The following is a 19,793-nucleotide window of genomic DNA, read 5'->3' as shown; positions in this document are numbered from 1 at the left end:
ATTAATCGTTTATCAAAAAAACGTTTGTTGCAGCCCCAATGGCAGCTTTTGTATTTGATGGCAACATGGCGGAGTAGGCATTCAGCACTTTTTTTTTTTTTTTTTTTTTTTTTTTTTAACAATTCCCGAGCGTTGCGTCTCGCAATTGAATGGCCAGTAAGAACCTAGAGTAAATACTTGTGCATATAGAGTGACAGGACAAGATTCACTGAGAGGAAGATCACATGCAACAGAGGTCATAAGTCAGATTCACATATGTTACTATGAGGGTGAAAATAAATAAATAAAATTAAATAATCATTCATTAATCGTAATAGAGGTAAAACGTTCAAGTAGTCGAGATCTTGATTTTAGGTCATTTCATCCAGCCTTAATAGATGGATGGTTTTGTACATTAACTGGGTAGATTCTGCTCATAATGTCTGCATTGCTTTAGGGAACTGAATGAGTATGGTTGTGATTGAGAATGAGTTTAGTCAAGGCTTCAGCAGTAGCCCTGGATCTTTGCTTAGCCCCAGGCTCTTGTGCTGACAGAGAGGGGAGGTGATTAATTGCCTCGGAGGGAACAGTTGCAGGAATTATTAATGGCTGCAGGATTAATCTGTTTTCTCTGTTTGGCCCATTAGTATGGGCGACCCTGGTGGCTCGAAGATTTTTCTCTTGGTCTGGAGCTCCCTGGCAGCCCATAGGACTGAGTTGTGTCTTTCTTTTCATCAGTCTCTTTCCTTTGTCTATCTCTTCATGTGTCTGGAAAATTCCCGTCCTCATCTGACTGTTTCGGCAAACTCCAAACTCCGTGTGACAGGTGGAATTGATTAATGTCGCAGCATATTAGGGAAAGTGCTGTAAACAAAGTGTGTCCCTGTTTCAACGGACCAAGCACTGCGATTTGACTGCATACCTGTCTTGGACGGTGTGTGTGGGTTTGCATCTAAAATGGGAAAATGCAGTGGATTTTATGGAACATGTTCTTCTCTCTTCTTTAACACTCATACCCAGGCCTTCGTGAAATCTGTCACCACAGAACGCTCTTCAGACATTAAAATGATCAGCTTCCATAGTGTTCAACATGTTGGCTGACTCTTGCTTGTTTGTTTTTGATTTTAATAATGGACGAACCCATTTTACTATAAGTACATTTAGCAGAAAGTTCTTTAAATGTCCAAAGAATTCTGGCTGCCTTCATTCACTCTACGCCTTCTTTTAACACACTTGAAACACGCTTTCCATGTGGATCTATTCATACCTTTCATTTTAGTCCAATTCTGCAGCGAGGGAAGGAGTATTTCAGTAAATTCTATAAAAGAAAAAACAGCTGAGAGTCTCTCTTCCTTCCAGGAGACTTGTGTGCATTGAATTTACTGCACTGAGGGAGCTGTAAGTGTCTGTGAGCATTCATGACATGCTCTAATCATTAAGGTACTTAGAGTTAGATTGGAAAAACGAGCTGGATTTCCCCAGACGGTGATGTGATTCTCCCTTGGCTCTGCTGTGCGTTATCCATGATTGAGACCTTCAGAGTTTGTCAGATCCTGAAGTGAACAATGATTTGTTTTCTTAGACTTTGACTTCACACAGTATCACAAATAGAGCATCAGAATAAAACCTGTCTGTCTTTATTACATTATTATTTCTAGCCATCTATTCAAGCTGAACTTAACTCATTAACATGGCTAATACCTCTAGAGCTAGATCACAACGCTCCAGCTGTCTGTGTTTATTACCCCCACTGAGTGCGTGTGTTGATGTCCCTCCACCCACTCTTCACTGCCCATGGCTACAAGACAAACAGCCTTTTCAGGAACACATATGATTGAACACAACAAAAATGAGAGATTGTTTTTCCCTGTACTGTTCCTTTGGGGATCTAAAACAATGAAATCCATCCTGAAGATTTGTAATACCATTGGATTTCTGGCATTTGAGGTCTTCTGTGGACACACAAGTGAAACCATTAAATGTAATCAAGGCTTTAATGACATTAAAGAGATTTCAGAAAATGAAAATTCTGTATTGTCTTCTAGAAAATTATGGGCCATCCAGTAATTACATCCTTAATCAGCTAACTGGTATTTTATGTGGTCCATAGAAATTATAAAGCTGAGTTTCATCAACATTTCAGTAAAAGCTAATGTCATGTTTCCTCATAGTATTACCTTTGGAAACAACAAAGGGCCTAAGACAGAGCCCTGCAGCACTCCATACTTAACTTACATGATTATTAGTGAGTAACAATTTAAATTTCAGCCTGTTTCTCTCACAAACCTATCATGTAACTTTAAAGGAGTATTAAGAATATAGTGCACAAGTTGTACAGACCACTTTTGTGGTGTTTTATTTACATTTTTTCCCTTTTTTAGCAACTGCTAAACATTTCTTTTTCAGATCTGTTGTTTTACATTCCAGTAGAGTTCTGTCCCAATTACTTGCAAAACAAAAAAATATTAACTACTCTCATTCATGCCGTTCCAAACCTGTAAGACCTTCGTTCATCTTCAAAACACAAATTAAGATATTTTGGATGAAATCCGAGAGCTTTCTGACGCTGCATAGACAGCAATGCAACTACCACGTTTAAGGCCTAGCAAGGTAGTAAGGGCATGGTTAAAATATTCCATGTGACATCAGTAGTCCAAACTTTCTTCAACGATTTCTTTTCTTTTGTGTCAATCTTCGACACACGTTCACAATTGTACCATGCATGCTGAACCACTGATTTCACATGGACTATTTTAATGATGTCCTTACTTCCTTTCTGGTCTTTGAACGTAGAAGTTGCACTCTTAAAAATAAAGGTTCCAAAAGAGTGTTTTTGCAGTGATGCCACAGAAGAACCAGTGATGTCCAGAGGATGAATGAAGGTCTTACGGGTTTGGAATGAGGGTGAGTAATTAATGACAGAATTTTAATTTTTGGATGAACGGTCCCTTTAAATCTCCAGCAAACAGTGGCAGTTCTTTGAATGAGATTTGTAGGGTTCTATACAAGATTTTTTTTCCCAGACTAGATGTAGTTCTGTAAAATGGGAAGATTATATAAATTCTGGTGCTCAGTGCTTGAGCTGAGTGTAGGCTAGGGCTGGAGAAAAGCCAGATGTGCTAGATGATGAAGTTCCAGCAATGCTCCGGACACACTGCACCTATTATTGGGCTGGCTCCCTTGCTGCAGTATGGGTAATAAACTGCTTCACAGCAGCCCCCAACCAGAGCAATCAATGGCAAATTATCTTGCTAGATCGATGTCTGGGCTCTTAGAAGTTGCCTCACCAGCCATTGCAGAACACTGGGACTCAGCAGCTCAACGCAGCCATTAGCTGCAGAAGTGCGTCTACTATTAAAATGCATTTGTGCTGTGACATGTCTTTGTAGTTATATAGCATATGTAATGTTTATATATCTCAAAGTTTTGATTAAAAATGATCCTGGAATAGTATTGACTGATTCTGAATAGGCATTTATTGCTCATATTATGTTAAAAAAGAAACTCTTCTCTTTAATGTTGACCTGACTGATCTGCTCATTCATGTCTTGGCAGTGTGAAATTCTCATCTTACTGCGTTGTGACAGCGTGCTTTGAAATAGCATTCAGATGCCTGTTTTAAAAGATTGTTTACAGGTTTTGGCTTTCCTAGAGTCAAACAAAAAAACAACAACTGATAAGCTGGCTTTAGTGTATGTCGAGTTACGTGACTCAAATTTTGGTCAGGTAACAGCTTTCATCAGTACGAGCTGTTTGAAGTGAGCCTGATTTTGCAGTCAGAGGTTGACAGATGCTACCGCTGTACGTCTTGTGCTGAATGCTGCCAAATCATCTGAAAAAGCGGCCAGCTAAGATCAAGGGTGGAATTGAAAGTCTTTGCTTTCCCACAGAATAGAGATGCTGATGCCAGTCAGATCAGCATCATCTCCTTTCCTATTGATTGAGTGGCTCTAGTTTCAGAACTGAAGACTGCTGAGAGCCTTGTACAGGCAGCTCTTAGCCACGGTAATGCAACATTAGGCACTGCAAAATCTCATCCCTGAAGAATCTGACCAAACAACTGACCCTAGCCCACAGATCATACAGATCATATTTGCCTGAAATTGAGATTTCTTGAGCCCTTACGTGCTTGAAGAATAACTCGTGCCACTTGGTGCTTTCTGCAAATAACTGAAGGTGACAGATAGCTAAAAAAGATTCTGTTAAACTGTAAAATTTAGAACAAGTAAATGTTTAAAGGGGTAGTACAGCAACGCAACCACCACGTTCAAGGCCCAGAAAGGTAGAAAGGACATCATTAAAATAGTCCTTGTGACATCAGTGGTTCAACCTTAAAGGAGAAGTTGACTTCCAGAACAAAAATTTACGGATAATTTACTCACCCTCTTGTCATCCAGTATCTTCATGTCTTTCTGTCTTCAGTCGTAAAGAAATAGTTTTTTGAGAAAAACATTTCAGGATTTCTCTCCATATAGTGGACGTCTATGGACCTTTCAAAATGCAGTTTAAATGCAGCTTCAAAGCGCTCTAAACAATTCTAGCCGAGGAAGAAGGGTCTTGTCTAGTGAAACAATAGGTTATTTTCAAGAAAAAAAAATAAACAAATTGACGATTTATATACTTTTTAACCTCAATTGATCATCAGCTCTGCGTGAACTCTGTGTATTCCAGAATTCCTGTTTAAGACAGTTAGGGTATGTCGAAAAACCCATTTCATTTTGTCCTCCAACTTCAAGATCATCCTACATCGTTGCAGAAGTACCATCCCACTGTTTACAAAGTGAGCATGCAAAGAAGATCAAACGGCCTTTACAAAATAAGGTTAAACAGCAATGTAGGACGATTTTGAAGTTGGTGGAAAAATTGAGATGGGAGTTTTTTCGGCCTTCCCTAACTGTATTGACCCGGAATAAACAGTTCACACAGAGCTAGACAAGATGAGCAATTGAGGTTAAAATGTATATAAATGGAATTTTTTTGTAGAAAATGACTGATCATTTCGCTAGACAAGACCCTGCTTCCTTGGCTGGGATCATATAGAGCCCTTTGAAGCTGCATTTAAACTGCAAGTTCAAAATCATGGGCACCATCAAAGTCCACTATACAGAGGGAAATCCTGAAATGTTTTCCTCAAAAATCATCATTTTTTTTACGACTGAGGAAAGACAGATATGAACATCTTGAATGACGAGGGGGTGAGTACATTATCTGTAAATTTTTGTTCTGAAAGAGGACTACTAGTTTAACTTCATGAAGTTTTTTTTCAACGCGCGTTCACAAGAGTATCACAGCGTTGTGGTACTGTTGTGAACGCACATCGAAGACTGACACGAAAGAGCAGAAATTGTTGAATAAAGTCGTTATTTTTGTTTTCTTTGCACACACATTATTCTCGTAGCTTCTTAAAATTAAATTTAAACCACTGATGTCACATGGACTATTTTAACAAGGTTCTTTCTACATTTCTGGTGATGGTTGCGTTGCTGTCTATGCAGGGTAAGAAAGCTCTCAGATTTCATCAAAAATATTTTAATTTGTGTTCTGAAGATGAATGAATGTCTTACAGTTTTAAAACAAAATAAGTAATAATGACAGAATCAGTGTTGCCACATTGGATAAATGTTATAGAGCCCAAAAGCTGACAAAAAACCACCATTCCAACAAAAAAACACCCAAAACTTTAACTGTCAAAATAATGTAATAGAATGTAATTAAAAGCCCTGATAAATTTCACAGGTAAACGAAACAAATCAGTACAAATACATTAAAGAGAGTTATCAAATATGATTCAAATTAAATAGCCTATGCAAACATTGTCAAACCGGCGACCAAGAAATTATCCGATACCCTCGAGGAAAAAACAAAAAAACAAAAAAAACAACATTATTTTCAATGTCAACAGTCAGAATAAGCCATTTTAAATCGGAAAAGTGCCCAATGCACACACCATCACAGTTAAACTGTGTCATTCATTGACACATAATGTACAATAATCCAACAATAAAAAAAAAATAACGTCAACAATAATACAGTTACCTTCGTGTCGCACTTTAATTTCACACAGAACTACTTTTGTGAAGTAAGATACATTTTAGAACATAATACAGAACTTTGCACAGTCAAGTCCAGCAGATAAAAATAAAAGATGATAGTATAGACCCAGATATTTAGTTTAGATTGTGCTGAATTTATTAAAATATGATCTGAATTCAGAGTTGCAGTGATATTCGAGCCTTCATGTCATCTCGCTCCGTGTTTTGAGAGTTGAGTCACTCTCCCACTCTTTACCATGTAACTTATATAGTCATTGTGATCACTTGAATATACAGTTATTCATTCAAATATCATAATTCAGTTATACTTTCAAAATCTGATCCCTAGCGACTGGCTATAAGTGCGGCTGTAGGCGTCAACATCAGCACCAGTCGTCTTTGCAGTATGCGTGTGTGTTTAGTAACGTCGTGATGACTGATTGGATGTAGTACATGCACACTTGTTTTGTTTTTTTTAACCAAATAGCCTATAAAATTTGGATGTTTGAAAACTGCCAGACTGACTGCAAACCAACCCAAAATTTGTCCACCTGTCCAAGCCATTTTTTACTTGCACAATCAAATGCAAAACCGCCCAATCTGGCAACACTGGACATAATTTTATTTTTGGGGGTTTATTTTTTGATGCAAGTACGCTTTCACCTAATTTGAGAATAAAATTGCTTTATTCTCATCTCATCCCAAGAAAAGCTTTCCTAATTACAAAATCCAAATTGGAGTCATTTAGTCTTTATTTGGTGATTTAGTTATTTATTAGTTATTTATCGAAGCTCAACAGATATGAAATTTACGAGTGAAACACTGTTAAAGAGAAGATTCCAGAAAACTGCTGCAGCATCAATAAAACATCTCTATTACACTTATTACATATTTATTTCCTTACAAGATGAACAGGATGCATTAAAACTGCATTTGGACTGATTAAAAATTTGAGGAAAGAAATAAAAGGTTCCCTACAGATGGTACTACCATACATTGTACAACAGTGGAACTTTTTACTGTCTTCCCAGTAACAAATGACATGAATTGTGTTCCACATCATTCTAGGAAGAAAATTATAGCTCTCAGAGCTGTTTTCTAAATGCTAGTTGGTTGTGAATCAGTATTCCCAGAATTTGTTGCTCTTCACATGCAACAGATGGGCTATTCTGTGAAGGCATCATCTAGATTTAAACCTGTCACACTAACACATGATTACTCAGGGACATTTACAGCACTGCAATCTCTCTATGTATGATGAGAGAGTGTGAAAAAGGTGTTGGAAGTGTGAATGTGTGTGTAAACAGATTCATAAATTCTCTCTTCCTGATCCCAGCCCTCACCTCAGCAGGGCAGCTTTTCGTTGTTTGACAGGGAGCTTTGAAAAGGTCACTGGGACTTGAATCACCATTAACCTCACCCCTCCCCGTTCTCTCTCACACAGGGAAACTGGAGAGCCAGAGCCACCAAAGTGCCAAGAAGTGTTTAATGCAGCCAGCGTGACCTGAACAAAGCCACGGCGGTCAAGAGACGAGGAACAGAGAGTCCCTGTGGAAGCCTCACGTTAGCCGTGTCACGCTGCAGCGGGAATCGCCGTGTCACATATGGGACAAATGGTGACATTAGGCCGTACGGCAAATGCGCAATCATTCCCTGATTAAACGTTATTGCTTTTTCTGCAATAAAAGGCTGAAGACTACTTGTGTATTGATTCGTTAATACATTATAGTTGGAAAGCATTTTAAAATATCATTTATTTGTTATAATGTAGTCTTTTGGGTTATTTTGCGTATAATACTGCTGTATAATTAACCAGCTCCCTTTTAATCTCAATTGGATTTCCAGCTCATAAAGCCGACGGTCTGAACCTGAACCGGTTGGCTGAGCATGGAATTTTCTGCTTACTAAAGAGGCAATTGTGCTGGAGAGCTCATATTGGAGCTGCTCTTGTTATTTGGGCCACAATGGCTGTCAAAGCCAGAGCCTCTCAGGTTTTGGGCCTGCTGCTCTCAAAGTGATTGAGTGGCCTCTTTGTGACACAAGCATCTCTGCACCAGAAAGAGCAAATGACTGGCTCCATTAACGGTAGATTGCACGATGGGAACTGCATTAAAGTAGCCTCCCGTGTATTGAGCGTGTATTTTCCTCTTCTTGTGCAAAATGGGATCTTTTATGTGTAATATCTTATTCGCTAAATAAAAAATCCACATCTTCCACAGAAAATCATATAAGTAAAATATGGAGTGCCACAAGGTTCTGTCTTAGGCTCTTTGTTGTTGTTCTTGTACATGCTCCCCTTTAAGATAACATACTGTTTCTTTTGCATGGTTTAACCATGATAGTTTGATAGACTTAATAATCTTATTACAGAAATGCTGATTTATTTTTAATATTTTATAGTTGACAGTAGTCTTCTAGTCTACTAACGATTGAGAAAGGAAGGAGAAAATGTACTTAACTGTCATGAAAATATAGTCACAGTGTACAAATAGGCAGTTTTTCTACTGGAAAATATATTTTCTCTTGAAATTGTGACCTTATTTGAAAGTTTTCATAAGATCCACCTTTTTACAGCATGTCTCTCTCTTTGCTTCTTGTTTCCGTCATATTGTGATGTGCAATTAATTGTCCAAAATACAAATACTGTTTGAGTTTAAGATTAAACCTTTTGAAAATCCTCCCTTGCCTAAAGCCAGAGAGCAGCTAATCAAACTCGGCCATCTCAACCACCTATGGGGTGCTGGGGCGCTCCTTTGTGCCAAAATACAAAAGACATTTTCTAGGGAGTGCTGAAGAGCTTCCAAAATTCAGTTTCGCAGAGCCGTCGTCGGCAGCGTGATCTTGGGTGGGCTTCGATGCTTAGGCCGTTGGATTTATAAATGAAAAATGTTTCTCAATAAAACAACAGTGTTATGGAGTATTGAAACAAATTTCCTGCATTTGTTTAAACAAACAGTATGAGCTATTAAAAGCATGATTCAAGTGTGAAGGAGCTAATTATCTTATGAAAAGCTTATGCTTTTGCATTTGAATGAGGGGGCATTTTAAAAGAGGCTTAGGTTGTAGAAGGAATGTCAGCAGCAGGTCTTCCTGTTCTCAGTCAGCACTTTCCTTGCAGGCATTTCCTTCTCTTACCACTGTTTGACAGGCCTCACTCTGTTAACCCCGAATAAAAGAAAGTGCAAATGAGCATACCTGTGGCTACAGACACGACGCTGCCACCCAGGCACCCAGAAATAGAGTGAAAAATCTCTCCCCACGGCAGAGTTTGAAATGATGAAACCTGGAGGTGCTGGTCTGTTATCAGCCAGATGGAAACAGCATTGTTTAGAGGAGCTTTCCAGTGTTCACTGCGCTGTGGAAATACTGAAAGAATAATAGCCTACCCGCACATCAACAAATAGTATTTTAACATTATTAAGAAATCATTGAGTGTTAAAGATGCACATCATGTTTGTGTTTATTTGCACATAAACTGATATGCATGGGCTGTCAGTCTACTGCACAGTGGCAAAATGAGTCATTAAGTTACTGACTGTATGCCCTTTGTGTCTTAAAGTATGATCATTCCTCTCAATCATGTCAGAAGCAATGCTGTCAGCCATTGTGTACCAACTAGAAGCAAAACAGATAAATCACTCACCAGCAATGTTACTGTACCACCAAATGTCAAGTGTTTGATCATTTAACTCCTTATGTCAGTTCAAAGTTAGTTACTTGAAATAAATAATAAAAACATTTATTAAACTTATGTTCACATCTTTTCACACTGAGGACAACTGAGGGACTCATATGCAACTATTACAGAAGGTTCAAACGCTCACTGATGCTCCAGAAGGAAACGTGATGCATTAAGAGCCGGGGGGTGAAAACTTTTGAATTTGAAGATCTGGGTAAATTTAACTTATTTTGTCTTCTGTGAAATATTTAAGTACCTTCTGTAGGTTCTGAAGGGCAGTACCAAATGAAAAAAATATGATATTTAGGCAAAATAAGAAAAATGTACACATCTGCATTCTGTTCAAAAGTTTTCACCCCCAGGGTTTTAATACATTGTGTTTGAACCTTCTGTAATAGTTGCATATGAGTCCCTCAGTTGTCCTCACTGTTAAAAGATGGATCTCAAAATCATACAGTCGTTGTTGGAAAGGGTTCAAATACACAAAAATGCTGAAAAACCGAAGAATTTGTGGGACCTGAAGGATCTTTCTGAAGAACAGCAGGCAGTTTAACTGTTCAGGACAAACAAGGGACTCATGCACAACTATCACTAAACAAAAAAAAAAAAAAAAAACATAGCTGTGGATCATTCAGGTAACTACACAGTATTAAGAATCAAGCGTATGTAAACTTTTGAACGCCATCATTTTTATAAATTCAATTATTTTCTTTTGTGCACTATATGTAAAAGTCTTTTATGTTTAGTAATATCTTATTCAGGTCAGTACTAAATAAAATTTTGCAGATTCTGCAAGGTGTATGTAAACTTTTGACCTCAACTGTATGGCATATGATGAAGATTTACATGATTACAACTAATTACTATACACAGACTTACATAAGACTATACACAAAATTATAACTATGAAACACAGTGGTGTTAATTTAATCACTAAAAGTCAAATTAATTGTACATCAAAAGCATAAATGAAATCAAATTTATTTAACCTACTTGAAAAAGATTTTACAAACTGTTTTATACATTTGCTTTTAATAGAACACTTTATATTTTCATAATAAAGTCATATAAACAGTTAACATGTTAAAACAGGACCTGGAGATTAGAAGAAAAAAGTTGAGGCAGAAAAGACAGCACGTTTCTGAAGGCGTTTTAAACGCTTTGTACTCATTGAAACACGTGGGAAGTTTCAGAAAGAATGCTTGGCAGTGGTGGAATGGAACGAGCGATCCAGTTTCCGCGTCTTATCGCGCACTGCGCGCGTAGGGTTCAATCCATGCGGATCATTCTCCTGGATTTCATGGCGCTTCCTCCTCCTGCCCTTTAGTTACATTGTATCTCCCTTACTGAAAGGAGCGAGGGATCTAGGACTCAACTCAAGGAAAAAATGAATGAATATACGTGAAAATGGACGTGCCGAGATGTTGGATTTATCATCCTGGAGTTTCAGAAAGACGTATTTGAAGAGCGCTTTGAGATTTAGATCCTGCGATGCCAGTTTCAGGGCAGTGTTTCCATTTCTGAACGGGATCTTTAGGAGTGTGATGGCTGCTGGCCTTCCCTTTCTCTAGTTGCTGGATGTGTTGGAAAGTGCACAGCTTTGGGATCATTTTTGGAATTCCGTACGCAAATCCAGAGGCATTTCCACCTTTCTCTATGGAATGTACATAAGTATTCTCTGGATAGGGGTTCGCGTGTGGGGTAAGTGGCGCTGGGATTAATGCATTTCTTTTGTGTGTGTGTGTATGGTGTGTGTGTGTGTGTGGGTAGGGGGTGGTGTTTTATTGGTGCAGATGGAGACTGGAGGTGCTTTAGCCCGTTAGCTTAGCTCGGTTGTCATGGCTCACACATGCTTTGACCATCTTAGCGAGTCATTTCCTTAAGAGCAACGCGGACCAATGCGTTTGAACCGCGCGTTAGGTGCGGCGAATCGAACAACGAGTCCCAGCTTACTCGATTACGCCAGTAATATTCATTTCATTCCTCGCGGAGTACGGAAATACACGGGTTATGCAGTCAATAAACACTCCGGCTGTGTTTAAAACACCACTGGTTTGTTTATGCTGGAGTTGCAGTTCTCTGTGGAAGAGCTCGAGTCTGTTATGAATGTCAAAGGATGTGTGAGTATCAGCAGATTCATAGTGAATCACTGCTTTCAAATACTGAACTCACTCTAGGACTCCATATAATATAATCCTCTGAAGCCACACGCCTTCAGAGCAGCCCCCCCTACACTAACAAAAGGTACCATGGTATTTCCATGGCTTTTTGGGCATGGTATCATGGTGTTTCGATACTATGTTTTTTAAACAAATGTGACCCTGGGCCACAAAACCAGTCATGAGGGTCATTTTTTTTTTAAAAAAAAAGAGATTTATGCATCATCTGAAAGCTAAATAAATACGTTTTCCATGGGGTATGTTTGTTAGGAAAGGACAATATTCGAAAATCTGGAATCTGAGGGTGCAAAAAAAAATAAAAAAATATTGAGAAAATCATCTTTAAAGTCCAAATGAAGCTCTTAGCGATGTATATTACTAATCAAAAATTAGGTTTTGATATATTTACGGTAGGAAAATTACAAATTCATGAAACATGATCTTTATATTCAAATGATTTTTGGCATAAACGAAAAAATGATAATTTTAACGCATGCAGTGTATTTTTGGCTTTTACTGCAAATATACCCATGCGACTGGTTTTGTTGTCCAGGGTCGTAAATACTATGACATTCTTTCGTTCAAGTACCTTGGAATACTTGAAATGTAAATACCAAGGTATAATAACATTTGTATCAAGCTATGATTCTGCTAGTTTTATCACTGTGTTGAGTGAGTAGAGGCCAAATGTGTTTACTTTATGATGGGGATTATAAGCTCTGTAGCTAATCTTCACTGCCTTACACTTATCCTCATCAGAAACACTAGATTTCCTTCTCATCACCTTTAAATTTCCAGTGTGAGCTACTTGTGAGTGGATACTATCTCAAAACTTAACTTTAGTTATCTTTAAAGTACGTTGAAAAAATGATTTGTTGCTGCAGGCTACTGGGAAACACATTTCATTGTCACCATACATTTAGTACATTTCCTGAAAGTCTTTATTTTGGCTCTCAGTGCAAACGAACGGTTTATCTGTTGTATTTGGAAATTGTTGGACATTGGGCATGTTGAAACAGTGTATTACCTTGGTTATTGTAGATGTACCATTTTATAAGGTTACTTTCTTAAAAAGGAATTAAAAAGTCCAGAAATTAATGCATAAAAAGGTCTTAAATCAGAGCGGAAAGACCTAAATTTATAAAGTAATGACATTAAATGTTGAATGCACAGCAATACATTTCTCAATGCAAATCAAATTTATAAAGCATGTTTAAAATCAACCTTAGTTGGACAAAGTGCTGTGCATGACGGAAACAAACAAGAAATAAAACAAGTAACACAAATAGATTTACAAAAGATTACAAGCACAAGAAAAAAGATGAGTTTTAAGCATGGATTTAAATTCAGCTAATGTACAAATATACAAATATCGAAACATCCTTAAATCAACATACATTTACTTGAAATGCAAATTCAACGTGCAAGGTCTCGTCTTTCGAGAAACTGAACAAGCTTTAGTTTAAATTAAGTTGACATTGGCATTTGTTTCACTTGTTTTAATCATAAACTTACTTCATTTTAATAAACTTCTTATGAAACAAGACTTCACATTTTGTCATTTTGTTTCTCAAGTGAATGCATCTTGATATAAGAATCTTTAGATATTTGCAAATGAAAACAAGATGAAAATACTGAAGAAGAATATCACCTTTTTTGCAGTTTGGTTAGAAGGCACACATTATTTTCATATTCTTGTGGAAAATGAATTTTAAAAATCATCTGTTGGATGTTGTATTTTCAAACTCTGAAGCACTGCTAATACAAGTCATTTACATTTAGAAAGCATATTGACTTACTGTGTTCCATTCAATTTATTTCTTAAATTGTCTTTACTTGGTCTTTAAAAGCCCAAAATGTAAGTTTCTTCATAAAACCTACAGAAACCCTGATATTACCACCATGGTATTCACTGAAATATCTCGGCCATGTAAATACTTTGGTATGTTAATAAGATATGTTTATTCAGTCCCACAGTACCACCAGCTAGAGGAACCTATTGTGCACTATTCAGTGTGTGAATGGAACTGAAATGCATTTGCCCTATTGTGTCTATTTAAAGAATCAGCACAGATATCAAATAGCCTCAAGTGAGACAACATTTAAAAGCAGAGAAATTATAATATATAGCGTGTGGTAAATAATTAGCTTTATTTGATCTTAGGAAGAAGTGTAATGTAATAAAATGAAGCGTTGGAGTAAACACATGCTGACATTATGTTAATACAGTGTAGCACGTTGATATGGGTTGATTATATTGGCTACACATCATAATCTGCCTTAACAGTGCAGTGCAACCATGGTATTAGAAGGTAATACTATGGTACCGAAAGGAACTTCAAAGAATTCCATGACACTGTGGCCAAAAAAATTTGATATTTTTTTTGTAAGAGTGCCTTGACACCAAACACAGGCAAATATGTGAACTTTCCTATCATCTACTTTCAGTATGATTTGCTTTTATCAGTAATAATGTTGTAGAGTACTTGTGTGGAGATGAGTTGGCAGTCAGCCGGAGGGCGAATCTATTACCTGTGTCTCAGACAGTTTTTTTTTTTTTTTTTTTTTTCCCGCTCTCTCTCTTTTTAGCTGTTTAGTGTCTGTAGAATTGAATTTTGTCTGCAGGCCAGAGCTAGATGTTTACTGTCTGCATTTTACACTAAAAAAGCTTTTGCTCAGCTTTGGTCTAGACAGCTGTGTTTTTTTTATGTTTTTTTTAGTGCGTATATCGCAGCGCTCCTACCACAAACAAGCTTTTGATATTGAAAGTTCTCTGATCCTGTGTTAGGATAGTCCAGAAAAATCAATAGGTCTGAGCCGAAAGGGAGCGTACAGCTGGAAGAGAGATATATTGCTCTGTAATGTTTGTAAATGCTTAGAGAGATCCATACACTCATTATGAATTTACTCTTGTGTCACCACTCAAGCTATGCACATCATTCAGTTCAGCATTCGATCTTTATTGCCGTTACAAGCACGAGCGGCCTGTTATGCACTTTTGTTAGAATGTGCCTTTAAGATATCTTTCTAATGCAGATGAATGTTAGTCTCTGTCTGATACTTATTGACCACATAAAATTAGCCAACGTTTTGAAAATTGTGAGGAGTTTAATGCACTTTTTATTTGGTGTTAAGTTTTCTAAAGGCATCTTAAATCATGATCTGCTAGTTTGAGATTGTAAAAGTGTTTTAATAGCTTACGTTAGTAGAACTTGATTCTTTCTGGAATCAGTTCCAGTGACTTTTATAATAAATCTATTCCAAACAATGATTCAACAATTTATTAATGTTATCTTTAAAAATGTTTACGCAATCCCTGTGGCATTTTTAATGCTTAAGAATATTTGAGTGAAGCTAGTAGCTACTATTACTGCATTGTTATATTGGTGCACATAAATAGAAATTATTATATGTGACCCTGGACCACAAAACCAGTCAGAACAGGTATATTTGTAGCAGTAGCCAACAATAAGTTGTGTGGGTCAAAATTATTGATTTTTATGTCAAAAATCATTAGGATATTGAGTAGAGATCATGTTCCGTAAAGATATTTTGTATGTTTCCTACCGTAAATATATCAGAACTTAATTTTTGATTAGTAATATGCATGGCTGAGAACTTCATTTGGACATCTTTAAAGGCAATTTATCAGTATTTAGATTTTTATTTCACCCTCCATATTTTCAAATAGTTGTATCTCGGCCAAATATTGTCCCATCCTAACAAACCGTACATCCATGGAAAGCGTATTTATTCAATAAAAAAAAAAAATTACCCTTATGACTGGTTTTGTGGTCCATTGTCACATATCTCATTCTTCTTTGAGTAAACTGTGGAAAACAGATTTTTTAAACACAGAATTTTTCTGTACTTTAACTTTTTTTTTAATTTCACCTCTTGAATTCCCTTGTCAACAATGGCTGTTTGCTCATAATTTGTAACAATTTGTCGGCAGATAAACAAATAGATGCAAAAAGATGCATGTCGTTTTCAGAAGGCTAAAAAAATACTCATTCTCTGATTTCAAGCTTAAAAAGCAGCATATTGAATAAGCTGTACATCTCCTAGACTTTTAAAAGGGATCAAACAGGCTTTTCACATGAAACCGCGGTGCACAGGTTAGCTACAGATGTTACAAACTGACTTTGACCCCTTTGACTGTTTGTTCCAGCAGAACATCTGCAGTCTTTAGATCTGCCCACTGTGAAAGAATGACCATCTGGGACTATGCAGAGCGCGGATGGTCGTCAGATGATGGCTTGTCAATGAAGGGGCCTACAATCAATACGAGGTTTTGTGTCTTGCTCCTGGTGGGCTATTGTCATTTACAAGGCATAGTTACAGGGAATCCATTGGCTCTGCAGTATTTAAATTGCAACACCATCATCTTAATCAGAACTGTCATTTTAGAGTCTCAAGAAGCTTACAGTTTAGTATGATCTGGAAGCTGCGGTTTTCCTAATGTTTCATTATTGTAATACATTTATAGATTGACCTTCTCATCCATTGTAGTACACGTTAAGCATTCAAACTAGAAGCACAGTCAATTTCGAGATGTGAGATTAATTTAACTTAATTAAGGTAATTACATTGTCTGAAATAACATCACTTATATTCAGTGCCACTATTTGGCTTTTGTGATGATTAGAGACCTGTGAAAACTTTATGAAACTAAATGAAAGGCTGATACAAGCTCTAGCTTATTGAACAAAGCCTGCTGCTCGCTGAACTGATCTGCAGTTAAGCTTGGTGAAGCATTTCAAACATGGATAGACTAACATGAGTTAATCAGATTCGCACAGATTTAGTTTTATTAGAACACTGTGGTCATTTAAGTTGCTTTCCAGCTCTTTCCAGCCCTGGGCCCCATAGCACTGCAGGACAAATTCTGTGGACTTGAGTGTTAATTATTTACACTGTCAGAGGTCAAAGTGCATGCTCCTTTGACTTGTGTGAGCTTATTTGGCCGGTCCCTCGCTAAGCAGAGATGACCTGTGAAAAAGAATGGTCGCTTTAATTAGTTTACAGACATCAGGTTTTGAATAAAGCCCAATATCAAGAGACACGTGCTCTTAAGCGACATAATATGGGTCAAAATGCTTACAATTTCACACATCAGTTTTCATTTCGAAGGCAATGTCTTTGCCAAAATGTCACTGTTGTTATTTAAACCTTGCTCGCTGTTTAGCGTGTACTGATCTGTGCTTTTGTTTGCAAGATATAGACGTTTGCTAACGACTAAAATAGTGGTCAAGTGGTAATAGGTCTTGCAATGGCAAATGCCAAGATCTTGAGAGCGCGATTGCCTCTGGCAAATATAATGCAATGGAAATGCAAATGAGAGACTCATTAAAATGTTTATTATCTGTTGGCATAATTTTGGAAATGGCAAAAGATGGAAATTCCAGTTTGTAATATTAAATTGTGTCCTTGGACTGCACGGATATATTTGTAGCAATAGGCAAAAATACTTTGTATAAGTCAAAATTATCATCTTTTTTTTTATGCCAAAAATCATTAGGATATTAAGTGAAGATCATGTTCCATGAAGATATTTTGTAAATTTTCTACCATAAATATCAAAACTTAATTTTTGATTAGTAATATCCATTTCTAAGAACTTCATTTGGACAACTTTAAAGGCGATTTTATCAATATTTAGATTTTTTTTTTTTTTTTTTTTTTTGCATCCTCAGATTCCAGATATTCAAATAGATGTATCTCTGTCAATATTATCCTGTCCTAACAAACCATACATCAATGGAAAGCTTATTTATTTAGCTTCATAAATCTCAATTTCAAAAAACTGACCTTATGGTTTTGTGGTCCAGGGTCACAAATGGCCGAATAATTATCTTGGCCAATATATCAGTCTCTTTCACTTTACTAGTTAATCTAAAATGTTGTTTAACATGTATTTGTTTGTGTAAATGTGTGTGTGTTTGTGTGTGTGTGTGTATGTAAAAAAAGTTCAACGTCTTCATAAGCACCAAATTATGATGTATTTTGATGTTGCAAACTTTGCAGTTTCAACTTCATGTATTTTTACTGACAGTGCTCTGCACATTTGCATCTGAATGCATAGTACAAAGTATTGCTTCTACCACAAGTGTTGTTTATAAATTCTTTTGCAAGTGTGTCTTCGCCAAATTCCACAGCAACAGAAGATATTTACATAAGTTGAAGTGTGGTGTGCACTTTATTTTACTGTACATGCTCTAACAATGTACAATCAAGAAAGTACTGAGTAATGTAAGGTAACTACATGGACTTAACATGGGTTAAGTTTAGGTTTAGGGTTAGGACCTAGCTATTACACAGTTATAACTAATATATGCACATAATATGTGACCCTGGGCCACAAAACCAGTCATAAGTAGCATGGGTATATTTGTAGCAATAGCCAAAAATGCACTGTCAAAATTGATTTTTCTTTTATGCCAAAAATCATTAGGATATTAAGTAAAAATCCTGTTCCGTGAAGAGACTTTGTAAATTTTCTACCGTAAATATATCAGAAAGTTTTGATTAGTAATATGCATTGCTAAGAACTTCATCTGGACAACTTTAAAGGCAATTTTCTCAGTATTTAGATTTGTTTTTTTGCACCTTCAGATTCCAGATTTTTAAATAGTTGTATCTCAGCCTCAGCCTAACAAACTCATTTAAAAGCTTATTTATTCAGCTTTGTGAATCTGATATATGACGCTTATGACTGGTTTTGTGGTCCAGGATCACATATATGCATGCATAACAGGATTGTAAAATGAAGTGCTACTGAAATTTAATTTGAATGTGATGAAATAACAATGCTGTGTACCTTTAAACAACAGCAACAACACAAGCCTTTCTGTTGGGTTTCTCAAAAATACCTTGGAAAAGATTGATTGCATCATGCATAAAGAAGTTTCAGGAAAATGTTTGGTTTACTAACTGTTTACAGTTGCTAGTCATGTTTTATGTTTGCTCTTGTGTGGTAAGTGTAGTGCTGCAGGTTCATCGCTTACCGTTTCATTTTCAGACTACAATTTCAAGTCAGATAATCCCTTTTGTATGTCTCTCCTCTAGGGCAAAATGTGGGTGACTGGGAAGTTGACGTCAATACGTTGAGGCTACTGTTCTCCTTCTCCCCACACCCTGGCAGTCTGAGGAATCAGACGTTACTGTGACAAACCTGGGCCGCTGGCACTAAAATGTCCCTAAGTGGTGGCACTGCAGGCGGGAAAGGTGTGGACTCGAATGCGGTGGACACTTACGACAGCGGTGATGAGTGGGATATCGGGGTTGGAAATCTGATTATCGACCTTGACGCTGACCTAGAGAAGGACAAACTCGAGATGTCTGGCACCAAGGACGGAGGGGGAATGGCAGCTCCACCTAGCGCAGTAGCGGCTCTGCCAGACAATATCAAGTTCGTGAGCCCGGTGAGCGCCCCTCAGGGCAAAGAGAGCAAATCGAAATCCAAACGCAACAAAAATTCTAAAGACAATAGCAGCAAGTCTCCAGCTGCGGATGGAGCAAAAAAGGACCATCAGGGACGGACCCAAGGGGAGGTTACTGGTGCGACAGGGAGTTCGGGAGGCGGCAACTCCGCTCCTGGAAAAGGCGCAGAGAAGGGCGCCAAGGCCTCGCGCGGTGTCCCCAACAGCAAAAAGGAGAAGGAAGTATCGAGCGGGAAAAACAAGAAAGAAAAAAGCGAAAGCGGACCAGTTGCGGTCGTGGCAATTGAAAAGGAGATAGTAGCAAACGCTCAAGCATTTGGAAGCACGCGCAACACGCCCTTTGACAGTACTCAAAATGCAGACATGGCTCTGACAGAGCAACTTGGGAATAACGCTCTGGAAACTGTTGGAATTGTCTCTCCGTTAGCTATTAAATCGGAGCCGGAGGAGCTTGACGGTGAATGCAGAGCTTTGAAGAAGGTGAAGAATGAAAAGGTAAGCG

At 37.5% G+C, this 19,793-nt stretch overlaps 2 protein-coding genes across 3 annotated transcripts in view; both read left to right on the top strand.

Annotated features, from left to right (window-relative positions):
- Positions 1–7,612, top strand: part of trip4 (thyroid hormone receptor interactor 4) — a 91,661-nt gene extending 84,049 nt beyond the window's left edge. The window contains exon 13 of the mRNA XM_051113887.1: positions 7,456–7,612. Coding sequence (XP_050969844.1) covers positions 7,456–7,514 — 59 coding nt within the window. The 3' untranslated portion in view covers positions 7,515–7,612. The remainder of the gene's footprint in view (positions 1–7,455) is intronic.
- A 3,375-nt stretch (positions 7,613–10,987) lies between these two features.
- znf609b (zinc finger protein 609b) overlaps positions 10,988–19,793 on the top strand; it is a 57,993-nt gene continuing 49,187 nt past the window's right edge. The window contains exons 1-2 of one of the 2 annotated variants that reach the window (XM_051113881.1): positions 10,988–11,391; positions 18,918–19,786. In XM_051113881.1, coding sequence (XP_050969838.1) covers positions 19,043–19,786 — 744 coding nt within the window. In that variant the 5' untranslated portion in view covers positions 10,988–11,391; positions 18,918–19,042. Of the gene's footprint in view, positions 11,392–11,668; positions 11,811–18,917; positions 19,787–19,793 lie in introns of those variants that run through there. The other variant, XM_051113882.1, reaches the window with a different exon arrangement.

This window comes from Labeo rohita, chromosome 7 (genome assembly GCF_022985175.1).
Source record: "Labeo rohita strain BAU-BD-2019 chromosome 7, IGBB_LRoh.1.0, whole genome shotgun sequence".
Classification (NCBI taxonomy): domain Eukaryota; kingdom Metazoa; phylum Chordata; class Actinopteri; order Cypriniformes; family Cyprinidae; genus Labeo; species Labeo rohita.
This window is presented reverse-complemented; position numbering and strand designations above follow the sequence as displayed.